Here is a 25,517-nt window from a genome sequence, read left to right on the forward strand (position 1 = left end):
ACAGCGTATCTCATATTTGTAGCCTACGCGAAAGGCTGCTGATGTTAATGTCCGAACTGCCCACTTCCTTAGAATTTTCAGTAACATTTTAAAATGACACGTTTTAAAGGAAAGTAGTAAAACAATTATTATAGATTATCTTTGTATTCATTAGAACAATGTTGTACTGTCAGGAAGTGCTGTACGGTTGGCTTATGCCGATGAACTTTGCCTGTCTGTGGTATCTCATTAACAGTGACCACATCTGGACCCATCGTCTTAAAATCGTCACAGTCTTTGGTACTCAATGTATTATGTCTTGCACAATGCTTTTAACGTGCTATTTCAGTCAATTGTGCTTTTGTATATTGAATTCTCTATCTTTTTTAATATGATTTTGCTTAGGGTTATCTCCCACTGCATCAGCTGCAATATCAGCTGAAGATCCTCTCCCATTCATTTAGTTGCTTTAAACTCTATGTAGGCTGCTACGCAGCTGAACCTTGGCAGAGTGAGCTCATCCCATCATCTTTTTTAAGAAGATAAACTGAACGCCGTGGAGTTTACCAGGTGGGTTTCATAGATAAGGTTAAAAAAAAAAAAAACCCAAACACCAACCCTGGGTGGTATCTGCTCTTCATAGGCATTTATTATCCAATGAAATATTTTGAAGGCAGGGTGTGGTCGGCTAACTTATTGCTCCTCCCACTGCTCTCTGCTATGTTTCCAATTTCAGAGGGAAAAACACAAGCTTGTGCATTGAGTATGAGTCATAACCACTCTTCTGCTACTGACTCACTTGGGAGTTTGAGGTAAGTTATTCTACCTTATGTCTCAATCGCTCTGCCTCCAGGACAGCAAGGAGAGAAGGAACTATGGAAAGTTATGCAATGTTTTTGTAGATGAAAAGTAGAGATATTGAGACCAATATTATTATTATGCAGTATGAGAATAATTTTGTGTGCCAAAAATGGATGTTTTACACAGCTTCTTCCCCACATAAAACATTTTTTTTTTTTCCATTTTGTCATGAAAAAGTTTAAAGAAATACTATATTGTACCAAAGAACATCTTCGGTTACTGAAATATGTAAAAATGATTGCGTTTCTCAGAGGAAAGTATATGCACCTTTCATCACACTGTTCTCTTTTGCACCAATAATGACCAATAATAAAACTATACAGTGGTGCAAAATTATTGATGACTTCTGAAATAAGAGAAGGCCCTGAAGTGTGAGGAGTCTCACACAGAACTGGCTCATATTCAAGTACTTACACTCTATCCTGCTTGTTTTGTAAGCATTGCAGGGAAATGCTAAACTTTGAGAAGTGAACTTTTAATACCTGAGCACATTCCTTAGCAGTTATGGTGTCGAAACAAATATCCATCAGTTACAGTCTGTTATGTTAGTATGTAGATAGTCTGTAACTTGGTTATTTTGTCTTCCTACTTTTGTTTCCCAAAAAATACCTGGCTGTACACTTTAATGAGACAATACTGTTAAAGTGTATTTACTAAACCATAATAAAAAACCTGCTTGTAAGTTGTAAGCAGACTACAGTTTAAACATGGACACACTTTGACAGAGAAAGGTGATACACTGTGATAGCGTAAGCAAGGTAAAGCAAGTAGCTTGTGGACACCAGCACACACACGAGCAATAATTGCAGTACTCCATGGCGTGGGCAAGAACAGAGTACGAGGCTGACCACCAAATCAATGCGTGCCATGGCAAAGAAAAGCATTTCCTATAGAGAGAAAGCACACGTAACGCCTCTTGGCAGACGGGAGTGGAGGAAGCAGTTTGCACTCTGGGGCTTTACTTTTGAAAAGTGCTTGTTCTGTCCTTTGTGTTCCTTTGAATATAGTTATATGGCCGCTTTCAAGTCCTTCTTCTAGACCATCCGTAGGTTACCAGTCCAGGCACACGGGAGGGTTAGGCGGTGTTAGAACCGGCCTTTGGGAGGGGCGGACAGGCGTGGAGGCCCACGGCGTTTCACGTGCCTGCTCACCCGGCTTCCGAGGCGCAACTGGTTGAAGGCAAACAATAACCACAGCGGACAACTTCTGAGCCAGCGGTTGCACCATTAAAAGTGCCCCCGCACCGCTGCCAAGCGCTGCAGCTGCGAACCCTGTCCAGGCATGAAAGCCTCCCTTTCAGGTTTTCTGGTTTTTATTATTATTTTCTTTTTTCCCTTCTTCTCTATTTCTGCTCGACGGGTTTCGGCCTCCTGGGGGAATTTCCGTGGCCGGAGGCCCGGCTGGGGGCGTGGGGCAGGGAAGCGCCCCCCCTGCCCCGGCCCCGGCCCCGCTCAGCCCAGCCCAGCCCAGCCCAGCCCGCGGGCCCGTCGCTGGCGGGCGGCAGGACCTGCACACCCGCCGCCAGCCGGAGCGGGATGTTTCATTGTCCGGAAATGATGGAGAAGGAGTGACTGTGGCGGCGGGGGGACAGCGGGTGCGACTGCCAGGGTGTGAGCGCCCTTGCCCGGGGGGAAGGCCCGCGGGCGGCGCGGCGGGAGAGGCGGCTGCCGCCGGGGAAACCGGAGCGGCGGCGGCGGCGCGGGGAGCGGCGCGGAGGTTCCCGCGGCCGGGGCGCGGAGGAGGGCCGGGGGGCGCAGAGGAGGGCCGAGCGCCGCGGCGGAGCGGGAGGAAATGCGGAGGTAGGGCGCGCCGCGCTGCCGGCCGCCGCGGCGGACGGGCCCCCCCGCCCCGGGCCGGCTCCCCCCCCCGGGCGCCCCCCGCGGCCGCCCGCCCGGCTGACGGCCCGCGCCCGCCCCCGCCCCGCGGCCGCCGCCCCCCAGCCCCGCGGGTGCTCGCCGTGGGGGGCGGACGGCGCGCCCGCCGCCGCGCCGCAAAGTTACGGCCGCTTCGTTGCTGTCCCCCCTCAGTCCCTCGCCCCCGAGCCGTGAGTTTTCTGCATGAAATACATTAACGAGCCCTTTCATTTGCTTGTTCCTTCAGGGTCGCGTGTTAGTTTTGTTGGAGGGGGGTGCAGGCTCTTTAGCACTCGGTGAGAGAGCTGGCAGATGTCCCAAGTGAGAGAACCTCTTCCTCCGGGGCCTGAAGGGCCAGAGCAAGCTGCGACTGAAAACAGCGCTTTGATCTCCCTCCCTCGAGGTAAGTTGCTTTAAAGTTTCTCTGTAATTGTTGCGCCTTTTATTTGAATGATAGGTTTACTGATTTGTTTTGTGGGTTTGAACCCCTCTTCTTTCTGCCCCTCCCTCCCCCCCCCCCCCCCCCGCTTTGGTGTATCTCTGTAACGCTTTCACTTCCACCTCTTTATCGTTTTAACCAGAAATTCCTATGTAGAAAATGCCATGAAAAGAAGAAAAGAAAGATGCCCTGATGTCAGCATCGGTTCTCAGTACCTGAAAAACTGCAGTCATTCAGAGGCAGATACTGCTCCTTAAAAATCGCTTTCTTGTTTCTCAGCTTTGTGTTTGTGTTTATAAGTTCTTTCCTGTAAAGCTCTCCTTCCAGGTCTTGCAGTAAATTGGGAAAGTTTGATCCAGGAGCAGGAGTATTGTTCAGGTTGGAGGTCACTTTGCTGTTTTTTTCTGTTTGCTCTGTGATGCTGTAGCTCAGACCAGTTTCTGAGAGTACTAACTTGTTTTCTTGTCACCTGTTCAAAAGGTTGTTTAAAAGTACATTAATCTTAAAGAGAAATTCTTTAAGCTATGTCTTATTTGTGTTTGCACAAACTACATTGATATTCTGATCACCTTCATGGAGGGAAGTTTGACAAGGTGTATTGCAGGTTATCCTCGAAATAGGGAGGTATGTTTGCCTCCTGAGTCCTGCTCTGTGAAGATGAGACTTATTTTTTTTTTTTTTGTTTACAGCTGCAGCTTTTGTTTTCCAGAATTCTGACAGCAGTTTAAAAGGTCTCTGAGGAACAGACAAATAAGCTTGTTCAAAAGCTGTAACTTTATTCATAACTGGTTAACTGGAGCAGAGCCTGGTAACACAGTTGTGCAACTGTGGATTAAAGATGCAGTCTTGTTTTTGTAACTTGGAAAATCAATAGCCATGTGAAATCAAAGTTAAAGACTCATTTGAGAAAGCAGAAAGTATCTGTAAGTAAGAAAAAAATGTTCTGGCAGGGAGACATGTTAAATTGGCTTATACTTATCTTATTGTTGGGTTGGGGTTTTTTTGTCCTAGAAAATGACTCATAGCTTCTAAACAGTAAAAAAAAAATAATAAAAAAGATTAGATACAGAAGATCAAGCATGCAGAACTGAACTGCTAGAATCGTTTTTTTGCCAGAAACATCAGTAGCTGTGATACATGTTTATTTTCAATGTGTTGTTTTTATCTGTCGTGATCAAGGGACATAAATTCTGCATGTAGGCCATTCATCAAAGTTACTGAAGTTATAAGTCAGTGAACTAACTAGCCTGGAAAGTGGTCTCATTCTTACAGGAAAGTGGTCTCATTCTTACACTGCCACTTTAAATTGAGTTTTCACAATGAAATAAAATCTTACGTGATTCTATTTCCAGTACATGCTCTAGGTTTTCAATACATGCTCTCCTCTATATGAAAAGTAAGGAAACAAATACTGATCTGTCCACGGACAAGTTGCGTGCAGAAAATTTGAATGACACAATTACTGCTCACAGCTGTTGAGGTGGAGGATTATAAAGTTACACTTTCTTAGGGATAAGTACGGTACAAACAAGTGTCATATATTGGTTCAGGTTTGCTCACTGGTCACACCTCTCAAGGCACACACTCAATTTTAAAGCATATGTATGGTTCACAGAAAGACAAAGCTGTTTTTTTACAGAATTCAGCATTCAAATACATAATTTTTATTCCAATGAACTTAGATTTAAGGATAACTGTGGATACTTGTTGCTTTTTTCTAGCCTAAGTCTGTTGGGGAAATGGGGGTGGAAAGAGGAAGAGGTGAGTTCATAACATTTCCAGTCTATATTCCAGCATTTCTGTTGTCAGCTTTGCAGTGTGTGGTTACAGGGTAAGGTAGTCCAGATATTCCAGGACTGAAGCTCTAAGATAATATGTTTGGGACTTTCAACACCCTCTACTCTTTCTATACTACCCCCAGGACATCCAAAAGTACACTGACTTGTCTAGAATTTGGCAATAATTATAAAAGCTGTGGTTGAAATTCATATTTTTTCTGGAAATAGCCTAGAAGTATTTGAAAAATCAGCAATAGTTTAAGATAATTACTACTTTACTTAGAATCACCTCATCGTATTTATGTGATGACTTCATATATTTACAGTGAGATACTTGAAATCCGTGTCCACCTAGGAATAAAGATTCCTTAATCAGAAAAAAAAAATGGCTTGTGTTATATGTATAATAAAGTATTGAGTGCATTGTAGTGAGATAAAATTTTTGATTGGTAACAGCATACTTTAATAGGATTTCTATATTTGTTTAACTGATACAGATACTTTATATCCTAAGAACAAACTTCTCCTCTTCTGTAGTTCTGTGAGGTATCATCAAAAAAATCCAGATCTTCAAAGTGCTCCTTTTGGTTGCTATTATATACATTCAGATGCTGAAGCTGAATTGTGTTTTTCTGTGAAAGGAAAAGAAACTTCAGTTGAATTTTAAATATTCATCGAATAGCTATCCCACAACCAGACCAAAGTAATAAGCTTAGGCAGATTGCAGGGGTATACATCAGTCGTGGACATGGTGAAAAACTGGTTTGAGACATAGTTTGGCCTACAGATGTGGCATGCTATGGCTTTCGCAACTTAAAAGAATTTTTTTGTATTACTTCAACCAAAATGCTTTCTCAACATTTCCCCCGTCACTGTTCTTCCTTGTTAGTTCATTTTTGAATTAATGCATATTAGTAAGATTATTGGACTTTACCCCTCTGCAATTAGCGTGCTGTGAGAGAGAGCAAATGTCACTACTCAATTTCAGTCTTTAAACCATTATCTGTGCCAATAGAGTCTGCTGCTTTAAGGTACAGATTACAGGGTGAAAGGTTTAACCTAATTCAGAGCAAACATCAAGTTAGTTTTTTCCGCATCCTTCCAAAAGTGTAGTTCTACTCCTGCACCCTTGTTCAGGATCCTGGTCATGCCATCTCTCTTCTCCTGTAGCTCCACAGGCCTTGGAATTGAATTATGACTACTTCTACCTGTGTGCTGTGTAATGTAGTTAGTGAATAGTGTCATCTCTATGCTCAGACCAGTTCAATTTGGCTGTGATCAAGCATTTTCTCCACTGATAGGTATCAAAATAATGTCCCTAAGCAAGGAATGTGACAATTAGTGACCATTATCCTGTCTGCGTTAAGGAAAATGTTTCATATGTTAGAGGTCATGTTGTGATTATTGCCTGGACTATGGCAAGATTTTTTTCATTAAATCCTCTGCATTTGAATAAACCGTGGAATATAAGAGAGAAATTCAATGAACATGGAACTATATTTAGAGAATCAGGCCATATTTTAGAAAATGTAGGACTGTCATCTATAAAGTATTTGGAATGCTTTTACCTTTCCTTGCTGGTAACGAAATGTAACCTAGAGTAACAAGTGAATAATATTTAGCTTTCTCAATTTAGAAAGAAAACAATTTAAAAAAAATAATAAAAACCCTATTATGAAATTGAGACTGATAATTGCACTTCAACTATAAGAACTTTCTAATAACTCTTCAGATGATGGAAATCCACTGGAATTTTTTTTTTTTTAATGAGGTGGAGGAGGCGGATGGAGCAGTCTAGTAGAAATATTAAGGGTCAGGTTCTGTAAGTGACCATTCTCTCTGGTGTACATTATGTCACTGTTGCTGGATGGAGATGCAGTTCTGATTTGGTGTCTGAAGAAACCATATTCAGGAACTAATACTTCCGTTCAGAAAAGCACAAAAATAACTTGCTCCTTTTGTAGAATGTGAGTCAAACCTCTTCATGTTTTCTGTGCTTAACTGTTTTAGTGACAAGGAGTACCGAAGGAACGTGCTGGCTAGATGAGATGGGGGGACATAACACTTTACTGCAGGGGATGTTTGGACGTTCTTGAGGCAATGACAATTACTGTCACCATAATTACTGCACTACCAGCAGTGCTTCAGTGTTATGAGTAATGGATTTTTATTTTAACCGTTAACCAGTGCACTCAGATTGCTCAAACTTACCAAATACTTCCTCTATATTTGTGCTCCAACTTGCAATCGGACAAGAGTTGAGGGAATCTGTACTTTGTTGCTGTCTGTCAGTACTGAGGCATTTATTGAACGTTACTGACTAAAATACCTAAAACTTTCATAAGTATCTAACTCTAGTTTGTCATAAAAATATACTTCTGCTTTCAGTTTCATGTGCATGCTGTTCCTGTAAAGTGATTCCTGTCCACATGGGTGTGATAGACTTGTGTTTCATAGGGTTGACTGTAAAGGTCTTGCATCAAATTTGAAATACTGTTGTTCCATCTCATAGGCTAATTTTATTCTCAAATTCCATTCCAGGCCCTCAGAAGTTAGATTTCTCTTTGGTTTAAATACTTGTTTTTTTCCTAATAAGTAGCATCTAGCAATGAGTGGGTTATGCTAGTGTTTTCATTTGGATCAGCAATGCAGTTTTGAAGTGAACCTCCTGTTGGCTCCTGCTTTGCTTTGTGTTGTGGAGTCATCCTGGGGAGTGACCTGGACTGGATTCCTTTTGGACAAAATAATCTGAAAGATACACTGCGGGAATGTGCCTAATGCACTCCAGCCACTAATAAGCCTTCAGTCTTTGAGATTAAATCTGAGAGCTTGTCCAAAGTAGAAGGCCCCTGGAACATGTATAATATGGAATGTGTGTTTAAAAACAACTCTTTCACTGTACAGGCCCGCTTTTATTGGCCCATGCTGTTGCTTATACAGCCGTAGCCACTGAGTGTTGCTTAGCGCTTCCGTGAAACTAGTTTTGTACATATGTGAAACATGGGATGAATTACATAAATTTATTACTGACCACAAGACAATGAGTGTGATTATTTGTGAAAAGGACTTTTCACTTAGGTATTTGAACTTTTTTAATGCTTTTAGTAGTGCAGAGTACCTATTTGCTATAATTTTTAATTTGTCATGACTGAAATTTGTCCAGGGTTGTCAAACCTGTAGTACATTCATAGTTGTTCCATAGCTTGCACCTGGAAAATTCTGTGCAAGAGCTTTTCAGGTTCAGTCGAATTGCTCTAATTTTAAGAGACTGATGTTTTCAGTGGCATTTTTGAGGCCGTTGAAAATTGTGATGAGACGTTTAAATGAAAGCCACCGAAATGAAAAAAAGCCAACAAACAGATCAGTTATTTTAGTTTTAAAACAATCCAACACCTAAATGGAGGCTTCCAGCTTCATAATTTGTGGATTATCAATATTCATTAGATTGTACAACCATTCATTAATGAAATAAGATCGTTTCAGGCAAATCATGAAATGTGATAGACATTCTGTTACCTGAAGAGCACAGTTGAACTTACTTGTTATGTGAAATGCCATAAAGTTTTAGGCATTTCATGAAGTAGCTGGTGGGTGTTACCGTTGAGGGTTGCATTGTGAAACCTGGTATTATTGCGGTTCCTTTGTGTTATTGTTGTTAACAGTGGAATTTTTGGTAGGAAATAGCATCCTCAGTGGTTCCTTGCCAGCGAGTATATTAATGAACAAAGGAAGTGTTAGAAATGCAGTGTTTGCCACATGCTTTTCAATCCCTTGCAACTGCTGTAGGATTGAGACAGAACCATTTTGTTATCTTTTCTTTTGGAAATATTCTTCAACTTTTTTGTTTCTCATAGATCTGGGTTTTTTTCTTGTTGCTTTTTGTAATTTCTGTTTGCTTTGAAGGACAGAATTCCATTTGGGATGGTTTGAGCTTTGCACATGTATGTTTAAATCTGCATCTGCTTGTTCAGGGATAGCTCAGGCCTTCCAAGGATTCATGTTTACAGCCCAGCAGCTGGGTCAAATTTAGGTGCCTAAGTAAGCTTTGCCCTGTGCTTTCATCATTTCTCCACTCGTAAGAGTAGAACTGTTGGACTGCTCCTGACTCTGCATGTTTGGAGGTCACAATGACTCCACTGTGCCAGTCTGTTCTGCTTGTCCTTCTCTCCTTGATGAGAATGATGCACTCAGTTTTCCAGAAGTCTTTCACAGCAGTTGCTTTTGCTTTACTTGTTATTTGATGCAATCCACCATGTTGTTGGTGAACAGAAAATGAACATGTCGTAGCAACAAAGCCTTCTATTGTTGCAGCAACAGGATTTTTAACTCATTTTACATCCACAGTGTCCCCATGTTGATTGACAAACTCTAAACCTGTTTCTCAAGTCCAGTTTGTCATGTTGCTAGTCAAGCACTCTTAGAGTTCACATGCTTGGAAGAGAGTCACTATATAGGCTTATGTCATCTAATGAATAGAAATCAGCTGCCAATTACACTCTGAGGACATGCAACCCACTTAATGTGGACACTTGTTTCCATTTTTTTTGCCTGTTCAGAGATTGAATATTACATAGTTACTGATGCATTAAGGTATGATGCCAGGTTTGAACACACTGAGACCCATTGCTGAGTAAACTTAAGTGGGGCATGTGGGGTAGCTGGAGTGTGAATGTACAGATGGACAAGCACTTGGAGAAGAAAAGTTGGTTATTTGTCAAAGACTTGAACTCTTTGAGGTGTGTCCTGCAAATGTACCTCCATTACCTATCTTTTTTTGGTATTTTCTATCAGTTTTGTGTATTAATTTGACATCCACTCAATATGCTCCACATTATCATAGAGAAAGATGGAATAAATATATCTCTGAAAAGAGGGATACTTCGCTGGGATGTTCTAAGAAATTTTCAGGAATTAGTTTGGTCTATATCCCAGCAACTTTATAAAGGCATAGAAGACAGGATTGGAAGGGGTCTGGAGAGATTGCCTTGTATATCCTTTTTGCCTAACACAGAATCACAGAGTGGTAGGAGTTGGAAGGGACCTCTGGAGATCATCTAGTCCAGTCCCTCTGCTGAAGCAGGTTTGCCTACAGCAGGTTGCACAGGACCACGTCCAAATGGGCTTGGAGTATCTCCAGAGAAGGAGACTCCATAACCTCTCTGGGCATCCTGTTCCAGTGTTCTGTCACCCTCAAAGTAAAGTTTTTCCTCATGTTCAGATGGAACTTCCTGTGCTCCAGTTTGTGCCCGTTGCCTCTTGTCCTGTCACTGAGCACCACTGAAAAGAGTCTGGCCCCATCCTCTTGACACCCGCCTGTAGATATTTATAATGTCGATAAGGTCCCCCCCCCCAGTCTTCTCTTCTCCAGGCTAAAGAGCCCCAGGTCTCTCAGCTTTTGTAGCTATATGTAAGACTTTCTTGACAATTCTTGCTATTTGTTAAATTTTCTTTTTGATAGGGCTATTGTAATAGTAGCCTTGTTGCTGACCCAGAGTGCTGACACTATTCTGTTGGTGCAGTCTTGTAAAATGTATTTGTCTTGATGCAAAGAAATATATTTAACCAGAAGCATGTACTCCAAACTAAAACAGGAGTTAACAATCAATGCTAGAGTAGTCTCAACGGCGCAAACAAGTTTTGATTCTATGAAATACATGTGTTTCTGTGTAATTTTAAAAATAAATGTAACAAGGTTATGGTAAAATGAATGTATGCACTGTAAAAGTGATTTATATATACTTTACTAATTCCAAGTGACAAAAAATTAGGAGTTCACTTCGTTCACTTATTTCATGAAATGGTAATTTTGAGATGTGATTAAAATTTTAAATTTTTTCACTAAGTGGCTTACCAATTGTCTGTAATGTAGATATGATTTGGGCTGTTAACCATCTCAATTCTATATTTGGCCAGAGTATTGTATCTCTTCCTTATTTAAACCTTAAGCTTGCATTAATGTCTACAGAAGTAGAGTTTGTGCCCATGCTTACCTTCAGGATAAATCACGGGGTACTCTGTGTGGGTGTTGCTCGTGTGGGACTTTTGGCTAGAAGCTCTTCAGCTCAGGGACTGCTGTTAGTTTAGGAGAGGTGCATAGCCACACAGGTTGCTGGTCGGGGGGCTGAACTGTGGTAGGTAAGAAGACTATGTTGCTTTTGTGACATGACCTAGAGTAACTTACTGTGGTTTTGAAGGGAGATTGGATTTCTACTCGGCACTGCCAGACTCAGAACATAATGAGTCTTTTCTTTCCATTATTTGAACTCCTAGGAAGAGCATCTCTTTTTCTTCTTGGCTGTCAGTTTTAGAGGTTAGTCACATGAGAGTAGAAGGGTGTACTAAAAAAAGCAGAAGCTAAAATACTATGGAAGTATTACATAAAAATTCTTAAGGTTAAGCTTGATTAAGAGAGAGAAGTGTTATATATTTATTTGAAGATGCAGTAGAAAAAAGCCATACCTGTTTATGACCAGATACAGCCATCAGTATTTGTGCCACCTGTAGGCTTTATTAAAGCTGCTTTGCCACAAGTATGGCACGTCAGAGAAGATGAAGCTCTTTGCATCAATCCTTACTGGACTCATAAGTGTGTTATCTTTCATAAACTACTGTTATCACTATTCTTATGCACCTAACACAAAAATAATGGCACCAACAAAACACAGACTCCAGAGTGTTCTTGAGACTGTCTTCATATGTGATTGGTTGTAGTTTCATCTCTATAATATTAATAATAATAATAATAATAATAATAATGATGATGATGATGATCCCATCATCAGCTGTTTTGTTATAAGGGAATAATCAAGAAATTCTTTTGTGGTAAAACTGAGACCTGGTGCACATTCACAAAAAACCCCAAATAATTAATCAGGACACCAGTGTTTGTCTGTTTTCAGTGTTCTGATGCATCAAAAGAGTTGCATGAAAAAATCTTAAATAAACATAGCTTAAGGTCTCCTTTTTTTAAAGCCCCATTATACTAAGTCTGGCTGGGATAGAGCTGATTTTCTTCATAGCAGCTCCTGTGGTGCTGTGTTTGGGATTTGTGACTAAAACAAGGTTGATAGCACACCAGTGGTTTCACTGTTGCTGAGCAGCACTTGCATAGCGTGAAGGTTTCCTCGTCTCCCACTCTGCCCCACCGGTGAGTGGGCTGGAGGTGAGCAGGGAGTAGAGAGCGGACACAACCCAGACAGCTGGCTCAGGTTGACCAGAGGGATATTCCACACCGTGTAGTGTCACAATCAGCAATAAAATCTGAGGGGGGGAGGTTTTGGGGGAGGTAGCCATTGCTTAGAGGCTGGCTTGGGCATCAGCCTACTTGTGGGAGGTGGCAACTGATTGCCTTTGCATCCCTTTTTTCTTCCTCTTTCTTTCATTTATCAAACTATATCTTGACCCACAAGTTACCTCACTCATGCTCTTTATGTTCTCTTCCCTCATCCCGCTGGAGGCTGGGGAGAGGAGGATCAGCTGTGCAGTCCTTAGCTGCTGCCTGGGATCGGCCCACCACATCCACAGAGCAGCATCTGCCAGGAGAGTAGCTGCTCCAGTGGGTAATTCTGGAGTGCAAAGATACCAAAAACATGTTCAATGGTGTAGGTTTCTGTTACACATTTCATGGGGAAGTCTTCATGTGAATTTAATAGATCAAAGAACAGATAAGTCATGTTAATTGTTGTAAACTTCCTGTCAAAAATTGGTGTTCAATTGCAATGTTGGGTTTTTTTTTACTTTTTAATAGTACTTCTTACTTCTTTCTTGTTAATATCATTTACATGGTTTTGACTGACTGTTTACCATATCCAGCTAGAATAACAAAAGTAAACGTGAAAATTACACATACAACCTTCATAGTAAAAAAAAAAAAAAAAAAAAAAAAAGAGAGAGAAAAAGACACTAAAGTAAAAACAAGCAGAGGAATGAAAACTAAATAGCTGTGAATAATGATGACTGATTGTATTCTGCACTCCTTCAGGTTTCTTAGGCAAAAATGTAATCTAGGACACTGAGAGCCCCATAATATTAACGTTAATGTTTGCTTAGAGCCGTTCATTGTTTACTACATAAAATAGTAGGGCTCTGCAAAGTCGTATCCTATACAAGAAAACTGTATACAGTAACTCTGCAGTTTTATGCTACCACTGCAGGGTAGATATTGTTTTAATCTTGGTGTTACTGCAGTGAAGTAATTTAAGATCAAAATCTCAAGATAGCTCATTTAAGCTTACTCTATGTGGAAAGCAGAGTGCTTTTACACTAGCTCTCTCCAGGACCCTACTTATTTTCTTTCAGTCTATTTCAGGGCACTTTTGAAACACATTTGCACCTAATATCTAGCTGCTCAGGCAAAATCATCATACTTCAATACGGTTGGATTTGTATCTGATAGATATCAGATAGAAATAATTTGTATCTGATGTCTGTCAAAGGGTTTGAAAAAATCTGTGGGTTTTTTTGATAGGATGAGTATCTAGGTGAGATTAAGTCATCAGGGCAAGATGCAAATGGATATCTTTCCCATCACTTCGGTAACATTACACCAATCCCAGTGAGATGGCTCATCTCAGGATGGGCTTGAGGAAATATTGACAAGTTGTTGAAGAAATGGTGGCAGGAGAGAGGGCTGATAGAGAAGTACTGCAGAGGTAGCTGGGCCAGGAATTTCAGAGGTGGAAATTAATAGAAGGGGAGCAGCAGTGCTTGAAGGCCCATGCTACTATACATACAATATGGCATATATTATTTTGAGTGATGTTCAATGCCTCAGTTTAATAGGGTGGATAACAAAGGCAGAAAGTTAGGATTTAAAATCAAACTGCTGTTGGTTACATAAAGAAACTAACCTTTAATATGTCACAGTAGCAATAAATGATTTTTCTGTGTCTCAGGACTGGAATCATTGCTTTAGTAGAGGATATAATATCATAACATTGTGATAAGTGGTTTATAAACACGTTCTTGTTTGAAACAAATAAATAGAGCTAACAGACTTTTCAACAGTTGCTCATTTAGATTTACTGTAAATATTAAATATTGTACATACTCTCAAAAAATACTCGATACTGAAAATATTTAGTGTTTTACAGATTCCTCGAGTAAGTGATATAAACTGATGATCTATCACTGTGAATAATAAACAAAGTAATTCCAGATTTGGAAATGTTTCCTTGAATGCCAGTATGAAAAACCTGTAGTAATCAAGAACAGAAAGATTTGTGTGTGTGAATTTGACTCTTCAGACATTAATGACAGTGACAGTGAAATCTGTCAGTTACCTTGGTTTGAGAAAATGCAGATCTGAATGTATTAACTGGCAAAATCATCAAAACAAGATCTCCTATCTTGTGAAATAAGCCTAAGAATCCCCCAAATATCCTTACCATGGAAATTTCCCTGCACCTTGTATATACTTGAAGAGAAGCAGTAATTTCTCCTTTCATCATAGGCTAAGCATTGACTTTTATTCAGGAATGGCTTTTAAAAGGCTATTTTTTTCAATGAAAAATAGGTGATTGTGTTATAATAAATTTTCTGGTTTTCTGTACTAATTGGTTTTGAAGGTTCAACAATATTTGTCTTTAATTATGTGTTCAATTGTAAATAAAAGAGAACAGACTTTTGTGGAATTTTTGAGGCTTTTATATGCCAGAGTCACATGTACATGGGCAAAAAATAATGTGTTTTTGTGTGACAAAGTGATTCACCTTTTTGTCTCAAAATTTTGTGGGTTTAAATACAAACAAACTCAACTGTGACTTGTTACAAAAGCTGCTGAGTATTATTTTGCATGATTAAATACTGTATCACTAAAAGACTTTATCTTAAAGAGGAATTATTCTCATATGGACAAGAAAACAAATCTTTTTTAAGACTGAGATTTAAGGTTGATTAAGAAAATCAGCTTTATTAGGAATTATTTATAAGGAAACAAATGACGTGCTAAGACGAGTTATATTTTGTGCTCTCTTGTTTTTAATTTTCAAAGATGAGTTTTGTTCACATAGAGGAAAAATATCGTAGAAACTAATATCTTAAATTTTCTTTTGACTTAGAAAAAACTGACCAAGAGAATACTGCAGCAGGAGATAAAGACATAAAACAGCCTTCCATTAACCAAAGTATACAACCAGAGATACAAGACCAGTCCGTCTGGGGAAATCGCACTGATGGTGACCTCATCAGAAGTAAGTATTTCCAGAACAAATTGCTGCCATTTAGGCTTGCTTTCTCAGTGTAACGGGATACTGCCTGTTGACTCAGTTAAATGTGTGTCAAATGCAATTGTGTTGCAACTATAATGCATGTCTACCGAATTTATTTCCCAGAATGACTCCTGTCAGCATGCATAAGCAACAAGTTCAAAGAAAGGTGCGATTCGAGTGGTGCAGTATAATATAGACCTCTGTAGCATCTACATTTTAAAGCCTTAATGTTATATTCTTCTCTTATGATTCATAATGGGATCTGTATATTTAGTAGGCACATGAGCTGCAGTGTGCAACTGTGCTAGGTGTCATCACCCTTGATTTCTCAGGTTGTACATTTAAGTGGCAGAGTAAATTATGCTGAGAGCAGTTGCTTCCAGATGCACTGAGTGCTGGTCAGGTGTAAGTTTATAAAGAGTTTTGAATCCTAAAGTAGTTATTCCTTTCAAAACTAGAAGAATGCTGTAAGGCCAGGTTTTAGACAAATGCTATGGAACTGTGGGGGTTTTTAATTAGTTTTTGCAAGTCCACATTGTTAGTGTATGTCTTAGATGCTTTAAAACATAAAAAGGTATGCAAGATTATTCCTATTTTTCTGTCTTGAATTGAAGATCATATGCTGTCCAAAAGATCATCCACAATTGCGCTCTCCTGAGGCGAAAATATTTCTGTCAACTGCCAGAGCTAATACTACTTTCAAATTCTGTGAATGCCTGAATGTTAGTTGCTTAAGGGAGGGGCAGCATGAGCAACTTCTCTAATTATAGGGTGTATTCAGAAAGCAAATGCACTAAATGCTGAGTGGTGCTCCAGCTCTCCAAGATCGTTGTCTGGCCACACGCTTCAGGGTCAGTCTGTCTTTACAGTGCACACGTATCCCGCTGTTCGCAGCGGAGTAAATTTGTATTTCTGAACCTGCTGTTGTCATAACTAGTGATTTTCTCTGGAGTTATCTGTTTCTTTTTAGTTGTGGGTTTTTTTTTTTCAATCTTATCTATGCAATCAACTTCTCCTGAACTTTGTGTTAGTATTTGAAATTTTTTTCAAATCTTAGTTAATCCTTTTTCTAAATAATGAATCCTGGTAAATACTTATACCCTTAAGGTATTCTTTACAGGAAACTTGAATTTAGCATGTCAGATATTTATCTGACAACTTAAAAATAGTTCTTAAAAAGCTATAAAGAGGGAGAATTGTCCTGCACAGCCTGAGAGTTTACTCAATCCCAAAAGGTTATTAGTTTAGACGTAACAGTCCCTGGACAAGCAATTTGTGCTTGTGTTGAGGAAGATGCATATGGGATCTGCTGCTTTTGGAGTGGCCTCCTCCTCATTCCCTCTTCCTAGAGGCTTCCTTATTACCAGACCATGGGAAAGCGATTTATTTTGTAGCAGTTAGCAGCACGCCTGAACTATGGAGGAAAAGACCGAGGACAGTAGAGTGGTGCTGTGCTTCCCCTGATCTGTCACTGCAAGGACATACTGTAGTGGCTGCACTGGGGAAGTGGGAGAGGAAAAGATAATTTTTTTTCAACATATAGTAGAAATTACAGCAGATTGTGCAAGACCCTGGTAAAGTGACTTGACAGTTATACATTTACAAGTCTCTGTGATGGGAGGATTCTCTGCTGCTGAATTAACAAAGTAACAGGAAAAAGGGAAAGATAGGATAAAATTCAGCGATATAATATACTGCTCCAGCATGCATAACTGCTCCTCCTGGAGTCACTAGTAATTTTACCTTTGACTTTGTGAAAAGCAAGTTTAGGTGAAAGCTGGAAGTTTCAAAAACTCCTAGTCTTAATAATTGAGTTTTGTGTAGTAGTGGCATGTTTGAGTAGCTGCTATGATACAATCCTCTCTTTGTTTCAAATTAATGATTTTTTTTTTAACCTTTAATGTTAAAGTCTTCTAGATGGAAGAAACAAAAATGGTGAGATTAAAGCAGCCTCTTTCTCTTCATTTATTTTTTGGGCTGTGGCTATGAGTAGGGAAGCCTGTTTTCCTTAAAAAAAAAATTGAGGAACAGTGTTTGGCTCAATTACAAGTTTGCAGAAGTTTTACAACTTGATCTACCTGGTAACTGAAGTCTGAAAAATAGAACAGGTAGAGCAAAGAGAAGCCTGTTTATCACTCAGATATTTCATCTTAAATAACAAGTATCATAGCTCAGAATGGCTGTGATTCAATCAGATCTGTTACACTACTAGACTAAAGTTTGCAGAATATTGCATATTGAAAGAAGCTTGAGGTTAGAAATAAAAGAGTATTTTGATCATTATGGTCTATTTTAAATCTATTTCTTTAAATAGTTTTAGACAGGGCATACTTCAATTTTCTTGGGTATTAACAACCATCCACCACTATTCTAATGATTCAGTTTATTTTTTCCCATACAGATTGTTTTCCACCCCCACAGTTGATACATGCTCCATTTGTGTTAGTGTTAGTTTTCACTTTATAAATGTTTCCAGTTTGAACTTCCAAAGTTTTTCTTGTTTGCAGCTGTTTTATCCTGTTGTTATATGGAAGTAGATTGAACAGTCCGTTTTATTGGCACACCAACAACAAAGTCCAGTGTTAGAAACTCTGTAATGACTTCATTTTGTGTGATCTCTCATTTGCACTTGTGAACTCAGTTTACCAGGCAACATCAATAAAAGAAAATGCTGCCCCCATTTTCCATAGTAAGATGTTGTCAGTTCACCTTGCCCTGCCTTTGTAGTCCTTTTCTCAAGCCCCCTTTTTTTAATCTCTAGATGATGAGATTTCCCCCAGATTAGCTCTTTTCCCAGCTTCTTTGGAGCATCCCTTCTCACCCCCGAATGAAAACGTTCTAGTAGCCTGGGTAGATGAGTAATCTTATGCAAAGCATCAACCAAGGAATTAATAAATTTTTAGGAGAGCTAGAGAGTCGAAAGGTTACTGTATACTGACATATAAACAGGGAAGAGCTAAATAAGAAGAAAATGGTTGGATTACCACCTTTCTGTATTAATTGTTAATGCGCTTGCATAACTGTTACTGGAATCCTGTGTTTAGTTGGAGAAGGGTCAGGGGAGAACCACAAATATCTCAGGAATCACTGGAGTAGTTGAGAACATACCTTATTGTGGAAAACCTCCTGGAATTCAATCCGTTTAGTGTTAACAAGACGGGTAAAGGGGGGCTTGCCTAGTCCCTAAGAAGCATGATGCCACAGCGTACAGAAATTTGGTAAGACAATTCTTCAACTGTAGCACACAAAGGGAGAACTAGATGTAATGTCTTGAAGTTCAGTTAGGCTAGAAATAAGGTGTAATTTTTTAACATAGTATTTGAGGACAGGAAATAAAACCACCGAATATTTGGTGGTTTTAGGTGTGTTAAATTTGCTTTATTCTTCACAAGGTGGCCATTGCTATCCATATCCTTCAGTTTCAGAACCTGAGTAAGGGAGAGGCTCTTTTCCATAGCAGTTCCCCGAAACGGGGATAATCTCTATTTTTTTTCCGTTCAGGTATTCTTCAAGGCAATGTTGAGACCTACTCCTTTCACTTCACAGACACACAGATATTTTGTATTTTATTTCAGGCTGTAGAGGTTCTGCTTTTCAAAAGAGCTTAGCCTTAAAATAGTTCCGTCTGCTTTTTGTTCTTCTTCGGCAGTGCATTTTAAATATCTGCAAACACCTTCTGCTTATTTTCATTGCGTGATCTGCTGGCCTGTAATGGAAATGTTCTGCTTCTGTTATCACTCACCTTTGGCAGGTGAGGAAGAGTGCATGTTCAGACATGCAGCAGGTTAACCTGTGGCTGTAGGAATGAAGCCAATGGAGTTTTTGCTGCTCCATGTTACCACAATGCCCTGCCTTGTTCTTTAGGAAAGGTTGGGGATTTTTTTTGTCTTTCTTGAAAAAAAAAGGCCATAAAGGTGGATTTCAGAATATTTAGGCAGATTTTTTACAGAGGGTACTAGGTTATCATCAATGTGTGCTGTTATGCAGGGGAAGGAATGTTTAGGAGGGAAGAAAATGCCAGTCTTGAAGACTATTTGCTTGTAAGGATTTAATCTCCTTTCCAGTTCTCAAGCAGGACCTTAGCTGTGTGATATTTAAGAAAACAAAAAACATCTACCATAGATTCAAATTGTCATGAATAATTGATTAATAATAATCCAATTCTCAAGATTAAATACCTAAAATATGCCCATGTTTTACAGATAGAAAGGTCATTGCTATCCATCATTTCCTAGCTTCAATTGCCTCTCTCCTCCATGAAACACCCTCCTGATAAGTGGCTCTTCAGAGAAAGGGATGCTTCATTCAGCTCTGTGGGGATTAAACAATTTTACATGTTCTTGTGGCCAGTATTTTATTTACTACATTCTTCTGTATTGCAATTTGTTTTATTGAAATATAAACCTAGGTATTTTTATCTTTTTGTTTTCTGTATTTTTATGTTGACTTTTTATGTTTTACTTTACATGACTATTTAATTCTAACTTCTGGAGATTCCCTTTTGCCTCTGGCTAAGTAAGTGAGTGATTTCCATAGTTTAAATTATGCAGTTTGGGTTTGGGACTTTTCTTCCCAACAAGAAGATAATCTGCTGTTAGAACTGTTGTTTTTGTTTTATACTAATCTAAATATCTTTTCTTGGCTAATTTATGGTGCACAGTCATCTTACAATTATTGTGATTTCAGGTGATTGTGTTTTTTCTAAGAAATAGTGCAAAATGCTTGAGATAACTGAAATGGTTCTCTTCAAAGCTAGAAAGTGTGACAGATACAGTCTTCTTGCAGCATAACTGAGTGTGTGGGTACAGAAATCGTGCAGAATAGATTAATGGCAATTATTCAAAATATATTGCTGAGTCTGAAGGGTGTATTCTTTTAGTTAAAGAAACGATTTAAGTAGAGTATTCCAAATATACACAGGTATAAAAAAGTGTGAGCCCGTGAGTGAAGAAAACTTTAATCAGTTAAATACAGGAATGGAGTATTTGATGTTTAGATCCTTCTTTAAAAAAAGATAAATCTTTGAGGAATCTGGCCAGTAGAAGTGATGGAGGTATGAAGGTCCTCCCTGATAACTCCTCTCCCAGAGAGATTTTCTCATCCTTTCCCCAGCAGAGCGCTAGCCTGTGTTACTTCTGTTTCTCCCCCTGACCTGGCAGATCTCTTCCTACTTCTGTTCCAAAAGTCCTTAGAAGACTCTTCTCATGCCTGTTGAGGAGCCTGATGGTTTTCTAACTTCTTCCCAGCCAGCTGTAAGATGGCTGACAGCACATGCGTTTTTGCAAACATTTATTAAAAATACTGTGCATCAGTTAGTTCCCTTAGCACAACACAGGAGGCAAAATGTGATTTATTACCATACTTTTGTACTAGTTCTGGCTGGGAAAGAGTTAATTTTCTTCATAGCTGCCTACTGCGACTACATTGTGGCAAGTTTTCAGCCACTAAATAGTGAAATATGACTTTGATTATATAAACTGGAAGAAAGCTAACTAAGTATGTTGTACAGCATATTCAGAGTATTCATGCCAGTCAAGATAAAGCGTCTCATTAAGGTAGTAATGAAAATTATGCTGTTGAACAAAATTTTGGAATTTAGTTGGCTTACAAGCAGGCCAGTGTGTTGTGCATCAGAAGTACTAGGGCCTGTGAAGGACCCACGGATTTACTCCCACTGATGATGCGCCGGTTGAAGCTGAGGAGAAGACTGAATAATAGTGCTCTTGCAGGAGGCTGAGAAATATAAATGAGAAATCAGAAGCCAGTGCTATCGAACATTTTCAGTGTTCCAAATAAACTGAGCAGAGTCTGCGACTGGTGCACACATTCGCAGCTGGAGCTCATGTTCACTACTGTTCACCTGAGTCTTGATGACTCAGCTGGGGTTGTTTAGATTTCCCTCCCCTTTTTTAGTGGATGATGTTGATGCACTCTTTCTAGTCTCTACCTGGAAGGGACCTGCAGAAAGATAGGCCTTTTCTTGCTGAAAGTGTATCCATCTTGCCATTTTGATTTCCCCTAGGAACTTCTGGGACCTAATCACTTGGCTGAGATAATTTTACATCCAGGGAATTTCACACCTCATTGTTGCACAACCATAGCATTTTCATTTAATTTTCATTTCACCATTTCCTTGGCAGAGAGGAATTTTCAAAAATAGCTGTATCCTTACAGTCTTCAGAGTTTAAGACGGTCTTCAGTGTTTACAGAAGTCACTTGTGGAAAGACCAGAGTGTTGCTGAAATTAGTAGTACCTTGTAAACAGAGCTACTGTGAGATGCAGAAGTTTTCTGTGTAGCCTCTTCCCTTTGACTCTAGGTTGAATGTTTTGAAGCAATGCAGTTAATGATGGACTGTGATAGGTGAGGAATTTGTGTACTCTGTGGTGACTCCATGTGGAGAAGTAAACTTCTTGCTGTTGTTGATCCATTTACAGAACAGTAGTCAATTTTCAATGAGAACTTTAAACTGCACCGGATGACCATAAGATAGATGTATGTATTCTGCATATCACTAGTAGCCAGAATTACCTGGAGCCTTTAATTTTCTGTTTAACTTTACTTCTGACTCTCAGAACATCATCTGAATTTATGGTCTGAGGCTGGGGAAGTTTAGATGGCAGTAATCATCGGTACCAGACAAAGGTGAAATTCTTCAAGTAACATGAAGATTATGGTGCTTGCTGTGTTTGCGCCTGAAGTAAATTGTATCTTAATTTCAGAATATTTTCCTTTGTTGTATTGGTACTGTCTCAGAATTAATGTGCTGTTATGCCTAGATGGGAAAGAATATGTATATTCTTTTCCTGATTAGTTAGTCATATAGGGGAAAAAATACAATATATTTGTAGTGGTTCCTTAAAGAGGAAGAGTAATAAAACTCTGACTGCATTCTACGTAAAATATTATACTACAAAACCGGTGAGTCAGTGTGGTTTCAGTCTGCTATTTTCAGTACTAACGGTATTCAGTTAGCCATTTTTAGCAAAGAAAAAACTAAATTATGAAGTGCGTGAAAGTATCGTTGTTCAAGTTGTACTTTTAGGAACCTCTTTTTGAACTTAAACTATGGAAAAAATTCCCTTAGTTTTTATCTTTTTAAATTTTATTTTATATTTGCTGTGACGTGCATGGAACTCTTGGAATAACTTTATACAGCTGAAAAGTACTAGATACTGTGTGTACCTCAAAATAGTTAAATTAATTCTTCAAAATTTAGAAAGCCAAAATAGCTTTTAATCTTCCGAATTTTGTATTTACTTATAAAAAAGTGAAAGATGAAGAGGAGCTCATGGTCACAGCAGAAGACTTAGCTAAATAATTATGGTTAAACATTTTTCTTCTTTAAATAGCTGTCCAGAGGAAAGAAAGGTCTGGATACTACTTGTTCTGCTTTCTGGTGATATCTGGAGTGCAAAAGTACCCACAAGTACCTTTCCCTGAGGGTATTTTTACAAAGGACAAGGAAAAACAAGAGCCTATGACCTATTTGCATGTTGTTGGGGTGGTTTTTTGTTTTCCCTTTAAAAAAAAAAAAATCTTTGTGATTCAAACCTGAAGACTCCCTTTGAAAAACATTCAAATGTCAAACAGCTTGGTCACTCAAGCTATTTCTAATACTGGTTTTGTTAACACATTACACTGATGATGTAGGCCTCCAGAAATATTTAGGCTTGATTTAAGAGAATGATGAATTATTCGCCACCTGAGCCTTAACTATTTTTAAATTAACTGCAGTGTTCTGGCATGTGAGAAACATGTTTTTGTATGGAGATTGCTCTTGAAATTTGTGATCAGGAAGTGCAAACCTATGGCATTTTAAAACATAAGAACTTTCAAATTCTAAGTTTTATGTTGACCAATGAAAATTAGAGGCTTAAATTTTACTTTTAAACCTGCTTCCCTCAAATTCTCTGGAGTATCTCGATTATCATGTTTTTACTTTAATCTGAAGCTATAAATATTATGACACTTGTTCAGAGACAATGGTAAAATTTAGCAATGCTAATGTTAATTGCAGCAGAATTTCAACTAAGAGACTATTTCCTCTTGCAGAGGTTTCTCAACCTTAAGTGAGTTTTATTGATTTACAGCTCAGACTTAAGGTTGTCTAATGTTTGCATAAAATGTTCTGAAGTTTGCTTTTGAGACAAGTCAAGTAAAGCAACTGTTAGGCAAGCCTATAAAATATGTGGCCTATGAGTCAGGTTTGACCTTCAGGGCAAGTTTTTGCCCCTGAGAGACAGCATAAGCCATTGCCTGTTCTTGGGCGGAGCAGGAGCAAGCCTGCCTTCAAGTATGGGTGGCTATGATATGCATCTTTCTTCAAAAATAAAACCTCTTAGCCAGTTAGAAGGCATGTACCTTTTCCCATCTCCTTTTTTATTAGGACAGATGAATATTTTAACTGCATTCTATAGGTTGCAAGTTGAAATAAAATTCACATTTTAACAGAGAAGCAATGAAAGATTATTATGCTGACCAAAACTGGCCATAAGAGCAGTGTCAAAATCAGACTAAATGTCTTTTATCTCTGTACAATTCAGAAACACAGGAGATTAGTGAACAATACTCTTTTTGCTTGAATTTCAAAATGAAGGAAACATTAAGTTTTTGTGAGAAGTTTTGGGATCAGCCTGCCTAGAAAGGTCTGTCTGAGTGATCAAACTGAGTTTCTTCACAGAGGTGATGTAAAAAAATATTTGGATGGTGAGGCAGGATACGGAACGAACTTTGACTAACGCACATGCAGTTTTCATATATGTAATGCTGTTAAATTACAACAGCTTGTTTAATAATTTACTATTTCCTAGCTCACTTTGTAAGGTATTTCCCTTTTTACTGTATGCTGACTTTTTAGTGATAATAGTCACTCTCATATTTATAATGTAAAACCAGTATTGAGAAATATTTTTATATGGGAGTACATCTTTGACTGCGACTATACACTAATTGCTCTATAAAGTGTCTGGCAGTGCATGTTCATGCATCTGAAGTAGTTAAAAAGATCTTCTACATGTTTCATAACAGTCTTCATCACAGCCATTCTGTAAACTGTTCTGTGCTGGATCAAGACTTGGAAACTTGAAACTAGTGTGAGTTTTATGTTTACAACAAATAAGACAGTGTTTAACTTCAGAAAAATATGGGAGGGTAAAAACCAACACACAACACCATTTTAAATGAGGAATTATAATAAAAGATATCTTTTTTTCTCCCTTTTCTTGTTCCTTTCCTTTGACTGTTGCTTCATCTACTTCCCTGTCCACTTGATTTTCTGATTCCCATCTATAGGGCAGTCTTATGCCTGAGGAATCTTTTTCCTACGATTTAATCAATAAACTCAATCTTTATTTTAAATAAATCACCGTTTGGTTTTGACCATTTCTGTATTACAGAGCATCTGCTACTCTACCTCTGTGAGAAGAACAGCATAACAGAGAGACCTCATTTGCTGTGCGTTGCTCCCTCTTGAAGCACAGAAAATTACGGGGCAAAAGCTTTCTTTCATTATCACATCTGCATCCACATCAGGGATTCTGCTGGGATAGCTGGAATAGGGCAAGAAGTTTAGGTCTCATCAATATTTTTTTGAATATTTGTGGAAAGGTTGTTATGGAAAAGGAGAGAAGACTTGTTTGATAGCAGAGGGAAGGTTCCCATAGACTAATTCACTTTGCTCTCAGACTAGCTTAAATTCAAAGTTAGAAATCCATTTCTAATGACTATAATGAAATGGCACTTCAAAGTTTTGATAGTTTTTTAAAAAATCCGTTAGAAATTATGGTAATTTTGGAAGAAAGTAAAGGGTATGGATTGGTGATATGGTAGAAAGAGAAGTTGTGGCTATTGTGGTGGAGTCAAAGTTGGAAGAGTGCTGAAGGTCTGTTCCCATTCTTAATAAATTATTCTACATCCTTTTTCCCATGTTTACTTTATAAAGTAAAAAGAGAGAGAAAAGACTGACCCACCCCTGTTACAGTTACTGTCTCTAAGCCATTTTTCTCTTTTCCATTTGCATAAGTTTTAGTTTCCCCCTTTCCCTCTTTTTGTCATTTATTTATTTGAACAGTCCTTTTTCCTGTTTTCCCACTTCTTTCTCTATTACAATTCCATATCTGTAAGTAATGACAAGAGGTTGTGCTTAGAGGCTGTCTGGAAATGTTTTTAAAGTGCTTTAGTATAAAGGCCTGTTCACATCAGCTTCTGTGTGTTAACATCAACATTTAACATATTTTCTAAGTAGCAATGAACCTTCTTATTAGAATGAGTATTTTGACTACTGGAGAATTAACAGTAAATGAAACATTACAAAAAGATACGGTGCATTCAGGAAAAAAATCAACTGTTAAATATTACAACACACTGTGAAAATGTTAGCTTCTGCAGTCATGTGACTA

At 38.8% G+C, this 25,517-nt stretch overlaps 1 protein-coding gene across 1 annotated transcript in view; it reads left to right on the forward strand.

Moving 5' to 3' along the window:
• The first annotated feature begins 704 nt into the window (after positions 1-704).
• MDFIC (MyoD family inhibitor domain containing) overlaps positions 705-25,517 on the forward strand; it is a 53,728-nt gene continuing 28,915 nt past the window's right edge. Inside the window, exons 1-3 of the mRNA XM_086480528.1 lie at positions 705-791; positions 2,941-3,096; positions 14,969-15,100. Of these exons, the coding sequence (XP_086336654.1) occupies positions 3,006-3,096; positions 14,969-15,100 (223 nt within the window). The 5' untranslated portion in view covers positions 705-791; positions 2,941-3,005. The remainder of the gene's footprint in view (positions 792-2,940; positions 3,097-14,968; positions 15,101-25,517) is intronic.

Source organism: Leptosomus discolor, chromosome 1 (genome assembly GCF_034619465.1).
Source record: "Leptosomus discolor isolate bLepDis1 chromosome 1, bLepDis1.hap2, whole genome shotgun sequence".
NCBI lineage: Eukaryota > Metazoa > Chordata > Aves > Leptosomiformes > Leptosomidae > Leptosomus > Leptosomus discolor.